General features: G+C 41.4%; 1 protein-coding gene across 5 annotated transcripts in view; it reads right to left on the minus strand.

Moving 5' to 3' along the window:
* LOC143041758 (tudor domain-containing protein 7-like) overlaps positions 1 to 13,034 on the minus strand; it is a 566,748-nt gene that overhangs the window by 173,649 nt on the left and 380,065 nt on the right. For 4 of the 5 annotated variants that reach the window (XM_076213779.1, XM_076213782.1, XM_076213780.1 and 1 more), the window contains one exon: positions 8,609 to 8,713. The exons of the other annotated variant lie outside the window; for it this stretch is intronic. In XM_076213779.1, coding sequence (XP_076069894.1) covers positions 8,609 to 8,713 — 105 coding nt within the window. The remainder of the gene's footprint in view (positions 1 to 8,608; positions 8,714 to 13,034) is intronic. 5 annotated transcript variants of the gene reach the window in all.

Below are 13,034 nucleotides of genomic sequence, written 5' to 3' on the forward strand. Positions count from 1 at the left end.
TTTGTCCAAATGTTGTTCCAGTGATTGACTTAAGTGCGTTAAGTCTAGGTGTGCATTTGTTTTTTATGTTTGTGAGGTGTTGTTTGAAAGACATGGATGTATCGTATGTTACACCAAGAATTTTTGGTGTGTTTGTGTGTGGTATTAGAGTGTTGTTGATGTAGAGATGAGGTATGTATTTGTGTTCTTTTGTCCAGTTGGTGAGAAGTGTTGCTGTAGATTTGGTTGGAGCTATTTTGAGTCTGTTTGTGATGAACCATGTGTTGAGTGTGTCAAGGTAAGGCTGGATTATTTCTGCAGCTTTGTCTGTGTTACGATGTGTGCATGTGATTGTTATGTCGTCTGCGTAGGAGGAGATTTGTATTTCTGAGGTGTCTGGTGTGGGTAAGTCATGCATGTATAGATTAAATAATGTGGGGGATAGAACTGAGCCCTGTGGTACTCCGTTCTTAATGTTTCTGATGTGCGATGATTGGCCATTATATGACACATGAGCATTCCTGCCTGCCAGATAATTGGCCAGCCATCTTTTGGTGTTATTGTGCATGTCTGTGTTATATATTTTCTTTGTTAGGTTGTGGCGGGGGATAGCATCAAAAGCTTTACTAATGTCCAATGTTATAAGAAGTGTTCTGTGGTGGGGCCTATCTGAATTGATGCCATCTAAAATTCTTTGTGTGAGGTTTGTCAGAAGAGTGTTTGTGGAGTGTAGTGGCCTAAAACCGTGTTGTGAGTCAGCAAGGGGAATATATGGTGTGACAAGTTTAAGTATTAGGCGTTCAATGACTTTAGAGGGGGTGCAGAGAAGTGTGATTGGGCGGTGCGATGTTGGGATTGTTGGGTCTTTGTTCGGTTTTGGAATGGTGATTATTTTACCATGCTTCCAGATGTCGGGTATAGTGTTGTGTGAATAGCTGTAGTTTGCAATGTTTGTGAGTGCGTGTATACCTTGTGGTCCAATGTGTTTTAGGTGGATGTTGCTTATGTTATCAGGGCCACAGGCAGATGAGTGCTTGAGATTATGCATTATGAGTTTTGTCTGACTGTCTATGAAGGGTGTATAGTCTGAGTCTGTGGGGAAGTCTTTCTTACGTCGAATGGTGCGTCGGTCGTCAGGGTGAGATGTAAGATGGCTCGTCTGTGCAAAATGACGTATGAGTGCGTTTGCTTGTTGTCTGTTTGAGGGTAGATTATCTGTTGTTGTGATTATTGCTGCGTGAGAGCGTGTAGTGTTAGTGTTGGATAGTGTGATGCTGTTGAGTGTTTTGTACAATTTGCTGGTGTTTGTTTTGTGATCAAGTGTATTGATAAAGTTTTGCCAATTTTGTGTTTTTTGTTCATGTATTTTATTGGTAATCACAGTGTTTAGTGTTTGTATTTGGTCTGCTATGTTTTGAGGGATAGGTGTGGGGGTATTGTGTTTAAGTGTGTCACGTTGTCTGATGAGGCCTTGGATTTCTGGTGTGAAGTTGGGGTTGTGTGATTTTCTGTTGCCTCTAGGGATGTATCTCTTGTCTGCGTTTTGTATGATTGTATTAAAAGCGTGCACAGCATTGTTTATGTTTGTGATTGGTGTACTGTTAAGTGTTTCAAAATGTTGTTCTGTCTCTTCAGTAAAGGCTTCCCAGTTAGCTCTCTTGTAATTGGTGTAAGTGTGTCTGTGGCCAACTGGGGTGCATCTTGTTTTGGTGGTGATGATTGGAAGGTGGTCAGAGCCAAGGGCTCCGACCACTCTCCATGATGTTGTTGGGGTTAGGCAGGGGGAGCAAAAGGTGATATCAGGAGAGGAGGGAGTGTAGAGGGCTTGGTATGGGATATGTGTATGATTATGCGTGTTGTTCATGATAGTCAATGAGTCGAATTGAGTCTGTATATCAAGCCCTCTGTCTGTGTCAGGGTTGTTGACACACTAGGCAGACGACTTGGCGTTGAAGTCACCACCCATGATCAGGTTGGGGATTGAGGTTAGTTGGCTAAGTTGAGGTCTGAAGGTGTTTGGAACTGTGGGGGATGATTGGGGGGGAATGTACATGTTAACTATTGTCATTGTTGAATTGTTGCCTGTGCGGATACGAATGGATTGGGTTTCTGTTGTGTTATCTGTGGTAGGGAGGAGAATTTTGGTTGTGGCACTTGTGTCCACAAAACAGATGGAGTGGTGGATCAGGGTGATGAGTCCACCGCCATTGCCGTCAGTCCGGTCTTGTCTGATGGTGGTGTAATTATGAAATGATGGTGTTTTGTGTGAGTGTCTTAGTTTTGTTTCTTGTAAAATCGCAATGTGTATGTTGTGTTGTTTAAGAAAGTGTTCAAGTTCATGTTTTTTAGTGTTAATACCGTCAATGTTGTGTTGTAATATGTTGATGTTGTGTGTTTTGTATGTGTTGTGTGTTGCCGTTTGGGGTTGAGGTTGGGGTGGTAGTGGGGAAGGTGTAGGATCTGGGTCAGAGGGGGGGAAAGGAGAGATCGGGGACAAAGGAAGGGGAGTACTAATCGGGGGTAAGGGCAAAGGGAAATTGGGAGTGGGTAAAGGTGTTGGCTGTGGTTGGGGAGGTGGGAGTGGGGTTTCTGGAGGGCAGGTAGAACATGTCCAAGTGTTTGTGTATTGGTTTGTGTCAGCAAGTGTTGTACAAGTGAGGTGGGCCCAGTTTTTGCACATATTGCACTGAACTGAGCCCTTTGTCTGTCTGCTCGAAGTAATGGGTTTAGAGCATGTTGGGCATGTGTATTTTGTGGTGGGCCCAGGATTGCTCTCTACATCTCCGGCTAAAAGTAGAAGAAGAGGGGTGATCGCCGGAAAATCACCCCTCAGTGCAGAAAAAACGTAACATTGTATGTTGGAAAAAAGGATTGTGGTACTCCCCCAGGTAGGCATAGCTCCTCCTTGGGGATCGGTGCCATCTGCGTAGAGCTGATGGCCAGGGGTGGTTGCTGCTGATTGGCCCCCAACTCTTGGGGTTGGGGGGTGGTCCCACGACGTAGACGTTGCAGCTCCAGGACCCCTGACCTGAGTGACGACTACTGCTTAACTGATGGTTACTAGGCTGGGGGTTACTAGGCTGGGGGTTACTAGGCTGGATAGAGTGAGAAATGAGGTGGTGAGAAGAACAGGTGTGGAAAGGGAGTTGGGAGATAGGGTTGATGAAAGAGTATTAGGATGGTTTGGACACATGGAAAGAATGACTGAAGAAAGACTAGTAAAAGAGGTATGGAAGGCAGATGTGGAGGGAGTGAACATGAAGGGATGTCCTAGGATGAGGTGGATGGATGGGGTGAAGGGGGCTTTGGGGAAGAGGGGAATGTCTGTTGAGGAAGGATGTGAGAGGACAGAAGACGGGTGAATGGAGAATGGTTGTATATGGATGATGTTGTGATGCATGAGGTGGAATGGGCGGTGGGATGGGGGGTGAGGTAGTATGTGTGAGCAAATTTTAACGCAGCCCGAAGGGATTTCTCCCCGTCTTCTCCTTTATGTATGGGGGGACGGAGAGGGGGGGGTCGCCGATTTAATGAAGCAGCCTTGCTGTGGATGTGCTGTGTCTTGCGACACTGCTTCTGACCCAGGGCAGTGGACAAGGTGCAGGGATGACCTGTCATCCAGGAGGTGCTAAGATAAGAGGGAGGGTGGAGGGGTGTGGAGTGTATTCAGGGATGGAATGGGTGGGAATGATTTTATGCCTTTTCCTTTTTGGCTAACTCCCTTGTAAGGGGGAAAAAGCCTTGGTGTATGTATGCATGTATAAGTCCAAGATTGGAGTATACTGCAACACTATGGACACCCAGTATAAAAAAGAATATAAAGAAATCAGAAAGAATCCAAAGAAGAACAACTAAGATGGCCCCAACACTTTCAAAGTTGACATATGAACAAAGATTGCTTAAACTGGAATTACCAACCCTGGAACAAAGAGGAAGAGGAGATCTACTGGCCATTTAGAGAATCATGAAAGGCATGAAAATCCTTGATAGAGACGACTTATTAAAGTGGGATAAAAGAAAAACAAGAGGATATAATAAGAAACTCAAAAGGATAGTTATAGAAGAGATCTAAAAATATATACATACATACATATACCAAGGCTTTTTCGCCCTTACAAGGGGGGTAGCTAAAAAGGAAAAGGCATAAAATCATTCCCACCCATTCCATCCCTAATTACACTCCACACCCCTCCACCCTCCCTCTTATCTTAGTGCCTCCTGGATGACGGGTCATCCATGCACCTTGTCCACTGCCCTGGGTCAGAAGCAGTGTCGCAAGACACAGCACATCTACAGCAAGGCCGCTTCATGAAATCAGCAACCCCCCCTCTCAGTCCCCCCATGCATAAAAGGAGATGGGGAGAAATCCCTTCGGGTCGCATCAAATTTTGCTCACACATACTACCTCACCCCCCATCCCCCTGCCCATTCCACCTCATGCATCACAACATCATCCATATACAACCATTCTCCATTAACCCGTCTTCTGTCCTCTCCTGTCCTTCTTCAACAGACATTCCCCTCTTCCCCAAAGCCCCCTTCACCCCATCCATCCACCTCATCTTAGGACGTCCCTTCATGTTCACTCCCTCCACATCTGCCTTCCATACCTCTTTTACTAGTCTTTCTTCACTCATTCTTTCCATGTGTCCAAAACATCCTAATACTCTTTCATCAACCCTATCTCCCAACTCCCTTTCCACCCCTGTTCTCCTCCTCACCTCCTCATTTCTCACTCTATTTAGCCTAGTATCACCCATCATACTTGTCAGACACCTCATCTCAAACATATTCAAACTCCTTCTCTCTTCCTCTCTTATGTTCCATGTTTCTGCTCCATACAGTGCTGTTGGCACGATCACTCCTTCATATAGTCTCCTCTTAGCATCCATTCCCAAATGTCTATTCCTCATTACACTTTTTAATCCACCAAGGCATTTACTCGCTTCTCTCAGTCTACATTCTACCTCCACCTTTTCCTGCCACATTTGCACCCAAGTATCTAAAACTATCCACTTCCTCCAGTCGCTCTCCTTTAATGCTCACTTCCAGTCTACTGCCACTTTCACCCCTTGTACATCTCATCACCTTACTTTTACCCACATTTATCTTCAGCTTTCTTCTTTGACACACTCTCCCAAACTCTGTCACCAACTTCCTCAATCCCTCCTCCAATCCTGCCACAAGCACAGTGTCATCTGCAAACAACAGCTGGCTCACCTCCCACTTTTCTCCATTTTCTTTAACCATCTCCAATCCCTGACCCATTACCCTTGCATTTACCTCTCGCACTACCTCCATGTACAAGTTGAACAGCCAGGGCGACACAACACATTCTTGACGAAGTCCCACCTTTACCTCAAACAATTCACTCTCTCCATTTCTAATCCTGACACAAGCTCTACTCTCATAAAAACTCTTGACAGCTCCTAAAAGCTTTCCTCCTATCCCGTATGTCCGCAAAACCTCCCACAGTGCCTTTCTGTCTACCCTGTCGTAAGCCTTTCCAGATCCATAAAAGCCCAAAAAACATCCTCTTTCCTATAGCTTTCTCACATATCTGTCTTACCACAAAAATCTGATCTACACAACCTCTACCTGTCCTAAATCCACACTGTTTCTCACCAATTACTCCTTCTCTTCCTCTCCTAATCCTCTCAATCAAGATCCTCCCATAAGCCTTCCCAACTACACTTAACAAGCTAATCCCTCTGAAACTACTACATTCACACTTGTCGCCTTTACCCTTGTAAAGTGGAACTATACAGGCACTCCTCCAGTCCTCCAGCACTCTACCCTCTCTCCAGCAAACATTAAATAACCTCACCAACCAGTCCACCATTACTGTACCTCCTTTTTTTTAGACATTCTGCATGGCATCCATCCAGACCAGGTGCCTTACCTGCTTTCATCATCTTAACATTTCCCACTGCAGCTATTTTCCCTCCATATCCTCCTTCACATTTAGCAACTCCCTAAAATATTCTGCCCATCTTCCCCTTACTGCCTTCTCTTTCATTATCATCTCTCCATCTGCACCTTTTACCTTTTCTTCTCTACTTGATTTGCCTCCTCTTCCTCTCTTAATTTCTTTCCAAAACATCTTTTTATTACTTTCAAAATTTTCTGTCATACTCTTACCCCACTTCACATCTGCTCTCCTCTTTGCTTCCTTTACCTTTTGCTTTACTTCTCATTTCTCTTTTTACCTCTCATATGACTCCCTTGTCCTATTTTGTAACCAATCTGTGAAAGCTCGCTTCTTCTCTTCTACAACCTTCCTTATTTCCTCATTCCACCATTCACTACCCTTCCTTCTATTTCCTCCTGTCCTTGTTCCACACACCATCTTTGCACACTTTGTGACTCCCTCCTTGAACCATCCCCATTCCTCCTTCACTCCTAGCTCTACTCTATCCTTCATTCCCTCTCTCTCCTCCCTCAGCTTCTTGTACTCCTTCTCCTTTTCATTTAAAGAGTTCACTCTAAGCACTTCCCTACCTTTTGTCCCTTTCCTCTTTCTCCATCTATCCTCCACTCTCAACTTACCTACCACCAAAAAATTATCTGATATTCCCCCACCCTCTCACCTTAGCACATGAACTTCCTTAACTCTTTCTATCATAATCCTATTTACCACTACATAATCCATTAACGCTCTATCTACCACCCTTCCCTTCACCACCCTCTCCCATGTGTACTTATGCTTGACTTTCTTCCGAAACACTGTGTTTGCTATCAACTCTCTTTCTAGACATATTTCCACCATCAACTCTCCACTACGATTCTTTCCTGAAACTCCACATTTCCCAACCACTCCATCAATTGGATCATTTCCTACCCTAGCATTAAGGTCTCCCAGTACTATTACATTGACACTTCTCCCTAAATCCTCTATGCACTCATTTAAATCTATCCAAAAGCCTCCCTTTCTTCTACACTCTTCTCACTGCCAGGGCCATATGCACTTACAAAAACCCACATCTCCTTTCCCAGTTTCACCTTCATCCACATTATCCTTGAGGAAACCTCCTTCCACTCCACTACATGTTTACCTATCTCTTCACTTACTAGTATAGCCACCGTTTCCCTTCCTCACCCTCTCTTCACTCCTGATAACCTCCCACTTACACTCCCAAACTTACACTCATCCTTCCCTTTCAACTTAGTTTCACTCAAAGCCAACACATCCATCTTTCTTCTCACAAACATACTACCTGTATCTTCCCTTTTACTCTCATCTGCACCACATCCATGCACATTAAAAGACCCAAACCTTAGGGTGCTAGTTGGAAAACTCCTAGACCCTCTTATGCCTTTACTTTTTTTAGGAATGTTCCCTGTGGGGCTACAAGGAGAAGGATGCCTAGTCCCAATCCCCGTCCCTTTCTTCTCGCCTCTTACGATCCAAGTGGAAATACTTGGTGGTATTCTTTTCCCCCACCACAGGGGGTAGATGTCTGGGACAAATTAGACAAAGCAATAGTGTGTGGAAACACCATACAAGAATTTAAGAACAAACTAGATGCTGAAAAATACAAAGATAGGTCACTATGAGCATAGCTCCCCTTCCCATATAATACAACTAGGTAAATAAATACAGAGACCAACCAAATTCTTCCTAACATCAACACAACTAGAATTACAATAATGTGACTAGAAACATATCATCACCCATACCAAAAGAGTACCAACACAGTCTCCATATGCATTTACCATACAAAAGACAGAGCACCTTATGGTATACTGCCCTACTCTCACCCTCCACATACATTTTTTTTTTTTTTCAAGTTACTTGTGGGTCAATCTGGTGGCTGTTACAGGTTACCTGAGAGATGTGAGTCTCCTGAAAGAAAGATTGATTGACAAATGGATTACTGAAGACCATGAAGATGGCTTTTCACTATATGGATGAAGAAAAAAAAGAAAGAAAAAAAGAAAAGAAAAAATTATCATAAGGCCTGATCTACCCTAGAGTCAAATCATCTGTGGTATGGTCCACACACAAACTGAAAGATAAAAAAGATCAACAGAATACAAGATAAGGTGACCAAAATCTTTCCCTCCCTTGCCGATAAACCTTATGAGGAGAGACTAGAAGTACAGCTTATCATTGTTAAAGGTTTGATGAAAATGAAGTGACTTGATTGTATTCAGATCACTGAAGGGGATGAACAAAACTGACAGAGATGATTTCTTGGTTTGGGATGGGAGGACATACCAAGGTCAGAGGGACAAATTTAAAACAAGTCTTATAGATGTGAAGAAACGCAGTTTTCTGTAAAGGTACATAAACTATTTGAATAGTTTTGATTATGTCCCAAGCTGTAATAATACCTGAATTAGCTATGGTAATAATACATGTAATAATTAGCAAAGGTAATAATACATGTAATAATATATGAATTAGCTATGGTAGAAAATAAGAAACAGGATCCTGTGAGCATAGCTTTTTTCCTGCATAATAAAATGAAGTAAATACCATATATATTTTTTTTTTTTTTCATTCTGAAACAATGGTACTGTATTCCATAAATTTTGAATTACACAATCATGAAATACAGAAAATTGTAGAAAAAAATAAACTGGAAGAATTAAATATTTATAAAAGAGCACCACCATCATTTACCTGTTGAGGGATCTTTGCCAGGAGTTCTGAGGCTGCCTCTAATGGCCTAATGTCTCTTAGCAGAACAGCATCCGAATTCCCATAATCAACGAAAAACATGACAACCTGTTAGTAACACACCAGGGTTAGTTGAAAGAAAGCCAAAAGCAATATGCAACATTCACATCTATAGAGAGAGCAAGTAATAGCAGTAGTAGTGGTATTTAGTACAAGCTTTCACATGACAACAATAAGCAGACACAAATAATCTTGACTGTGATCAAAGAGGAAAGAGAAACACAGAAATCTAAACATTCCACATTTATGCCAGGCTATAAATCTCCATTCTCTAAAACTACAAAAATATACATACCTCTGTTTTATCTATGAGTGACACCAAGTTAAATCTTGTTAAAAACATAGTATACTGACAAATATATAGCTGTACAATTCATCTACAATACATTCTCATTATATATCTTTCATTTGCATTACTGTGCAAACACAATAGACAGTCCACCCATTTCAAATACCAATGTTATGTGGCTAATTTTATTTTCATGAGTCGAATCTATCTACATACCAAAGGTTTCTCCCCGCTTCTAAAGGAGGTAGCCAGAGCCAGCTAAGGCATGCAACCCACCCCCCACCCCACCACTCACCCATCTGTTTCTCTATTATCTTAGTTCTTTGTGGATGATGGGTAATCTGAGTTTTCCACTCACTGCCCATATCAGAAATAATGCAGAAAGTCACAGCACATTCATTGAAATGCTCCACTGTTTCATTAACATGGCAACCTTTCATACTCATCATCCCATGCAAAAATAGTGAAGACAAAGATAAATCCCTTCAGGCTGCATCAATTTGTTATCCATTCACAACCATTCTACACTAACACCCATCTCTTACCTTCTTCCTTCCCTGCTCAACAGATATTATCCATCCATCTATCTCATTCTCAGTCTTCCTCTCAAGTTCACTCCATCCACCTCTGCCTTCCATACATATATTTTTAAACCCTTCCTCACTCATTCTTTCCATGTCCCCAAACTATCCCAGTATTCTTTCATCAGCCCTATCTGCCAGTTCCCTTTCTACCCCTGCTTTGTTCCTCATCTACTCTTTTCACATTTTATCCATCCTTGTAGGACCCACCATACTCCTTGAATCTGTTAAAAATTCTTCTCTATGTCCCCCTTCCTTTCCAAGTCTCTGCCCCATACAGTGTCATAGGCACAATCACCCTTTCATATAATTTTATTTTTGCTTCCATCCCCAGATACCTTTTTCTCATGACACCTTTCATTTCCCCAAAACATTTACTTGGTTCTCTCACTCTACAGTTTACCTCCACCCCCACTCCTTCATTCCCTGCTTCATGTTATTCTAAATACTTAAAACAATACATTTACTCTCACCTCCCTCCATTAAGACTTATCTCCAACTATGTCACCTTCTCCCTTTGTATATCTCATTACCCACATTTACTTTCAACTTCCTCCTATCACATGCATTCATAAACTCTGTCACACACTGCCTTAGACTTTCCTCTGATCCAGTCACAAACACAGCATTATCAAGAAACAAGTAGGTCACCACCCACTTCCCTTCATTCTCTCTAACCATCTCCAATCCCCTGCCCATCACTCTTGCATCTACTTCCTGTACCACCCCATTCATGTGCATATTGAACAGCCATGGCAACATAAAACTTTGGCACAGACCAACTTACATTACACCCTAAATCATTCTCACCATTCCTAACCCTAACACAAGCTTTTGACAGCTTTCCCCCATCCCATATATCTGCAATACCTCCCACAATGAATGCCTGTCTACCCTGTCATAACCAATATCTAAATCCATTAAAGTCTAATAAACATCTTTAATTATTGCCAAAAAATTCTGGCAAATCTGCCTTACCACAAAAATTTGATCCTCACACCCTTTAACCTTTTCTAAACCCACACTGTTCCTCACCAATTACTCCCTCTATTCCTCTCCTAATACTCTCAATTAACACCCTCTTATATGCCTCATTAAACTGATCTCTCTAAAACTACTACATTCATATTAGTCCCTGTTCCCTTTATTAAGAAGAACTATACATGCACTCCTCCAGTCCTCCAGCACACATTAAACAACCTCACTAGCAAATCCACTATAATGGTTTCTCCTTTTGTCAGGCACTACACATGACACCCATCTAACTCAAGTGTCTTACCAGCTCTCATTATTTTCATTGCTCTTTGTACCCTTTTTTCTACAGCCCTGTCATTTTCCTCTCCCATCAGTCATTTTCCTGACTGTTCCCACTACCACAATCAATCAATTCTTAGCTTTCTCCACATTGAACAGCTTTCTAAAATATTTAACCCATCTTCCTCTTACAGTCTTCACTTCCATTAACATCTCTCTATCTGCATCCTTTACCTTTTCCTCTACACCTGATTCTCTTCTCTTCCTTTCAAAACACCTTTTTATTCTTTTAATTTCTTTTTGTCAAACTCCTACCCCATTTTACATCTGCTCTTCTCTTTGCCTCCCTCACCTTAAGTTTTGCTTCTCTTTTGTAGCACTTGTATGCTTCTCTAGTTCTACTTTGCAACCAATCCCACTTCTTTTCTACTACTGCCTTCACCTCTTCATTCCAATATTCACTACCATTCCTTCTATTCCTTCCCATCCTCATTTTCCCATGAGTCATGCTTCATTTTATTGAGATATATACAGTGAAGATCCAGTTATCCAATAATCACTTCTCTGAAAGTTTCAAGAAAAAGAATGTAGATTTGAATCATGCACACTAGCTATTAGTTCCAATTTTTGCCACACAGCACACCACATATCTCCTGCATTCCACCAAGAGGTTAATACTATATACTGCTGCAATAACATGTATTTTTTCCTATTTGTACGATGGTCCCATATTTTCAAGGGATACATTCTAAAGTAAGTAAATAGGTGTAGGAGAGAAACCTACACCAGGTGCTTAGCTGCAGCTTGGACTCTGCTGGATATTTGAGAACTGGGGGATTCAAACCTACAACTACCGGTAAGTAAATGTGAGACCCATATGTTTTGGTTGATTGATTTGTTGTTTATGGTGCCACAACATCTAGGTCATATGGCACCACTTATAAAAAATTTAAAGGCAGCAAAAATTGTAGGCTGAAACATTTACATTATGAATAAAACTTTGGTATAGTAAAAATAATTAGGTATCAAAAACATAATCATGCCAAAAAAAAAGTAGAGCCATAATTTCTTTAAAAGCCCAGCATTCTCTATGAACTTTAGTACCTTATGTCCCAGGGAAAGGGCCTCCTTTCCAAGTATCTGTGAGATGCAGAATAGTCTGTCCTCATCATAACAATGGAAGAGGTATCATTCTCACAGGTCCATCAGCCTGGGAAACTCTACTAGAAACTGTCATACCGTTAGGCAGTTACAAGATTCCAAACGGTGTTGATGGTGTGCCAGTGTCGAATTAGGAACTTTCTTAGAAACACTAGCAAAGTGATCTGCAAATATCTTAACAACTAGTGGTGGGCAGCTACCGGTGAAATTACCGGTTTTATCGGCAACAAACTTAATGATAGCTTACCCACAAAAATTCTGCTACCGGAAAAGCTTTGTTAACCGGTAAAGCTTCGTTAACCGATAACTCGATAAGCTATACCATAACACTCAGAGAGCGGTAAGTACGTCTCGGCTTGGTGGTACTGAGTGACGGTGGTGACAGGCCCAGTGCCCCACTAATTTTACTGGTTAAACTTTTATCATTAAGCAAGTATGTACCGCTAAGGTCTCGGTAAGTTTTTATCATTAAAACCGTTTTTTCGGCACTCTTTTTAATTTCTCAATAGAATTAATGTTATTTCTGTGATCAGCATACGAAACTGTATTAATAGTGAAAGTTTCATAAAATAAAATCAGCGTGTCGCCAAACGAAGACCCATATATGGGTCTTCGTTTGGCGACACGCAGAATTTTTTTTTTAAACTTTCACAATTAATACAGTTTCATATGCTGATCACAGAAATAACATTAATTCTATTGTGATATTAAAAAAGTGCGGAAAAAAACGTTTTAATGGTAAAAAAATGACCGAGACCTTAGCGGTACATACTTGCTTAATGGTAAAAGTTTAACCAGTAACATTAGCGGGGCACTGGGCCCGTCACTCAGTACCACCAAGCCGAGACGTGCTTACCGCTCTCTGAATGTTATCATGTCAGGGTGAAAAGCTATCCCTCTAATAATTTTGGATATACTTAGAAATTGATTCATCATCCAGCTCTAATATCTTTAAATTACTATTGTAATAATTAAAACTAATTATAATGAAATCCATAAAAAGGACTGTATTCATCAACAAACACATGTAAAATTATTACTATGTCACTTATATTCCTACTCTCTATCGGAAAGAAGGGATCAA

The sequence above is a fragment of the Oratosquilla oratoria genome, chromosome 32 (genome assembly GCF_046742065.1).
Source record: "Oratosquilla oratoria isolate Oo_2021 chromosome 32, ASM4674206v1, whole genome shotgun sequence".
In the NCBI taxonomy this organism is placed as follows: domain Eukaryota; kingdom Metazoa; phylum Arthropoda; class Malacostraca; order Stomatopoda; family Squillidae; genus Oratosquilla; species Oratosquilla oratoria.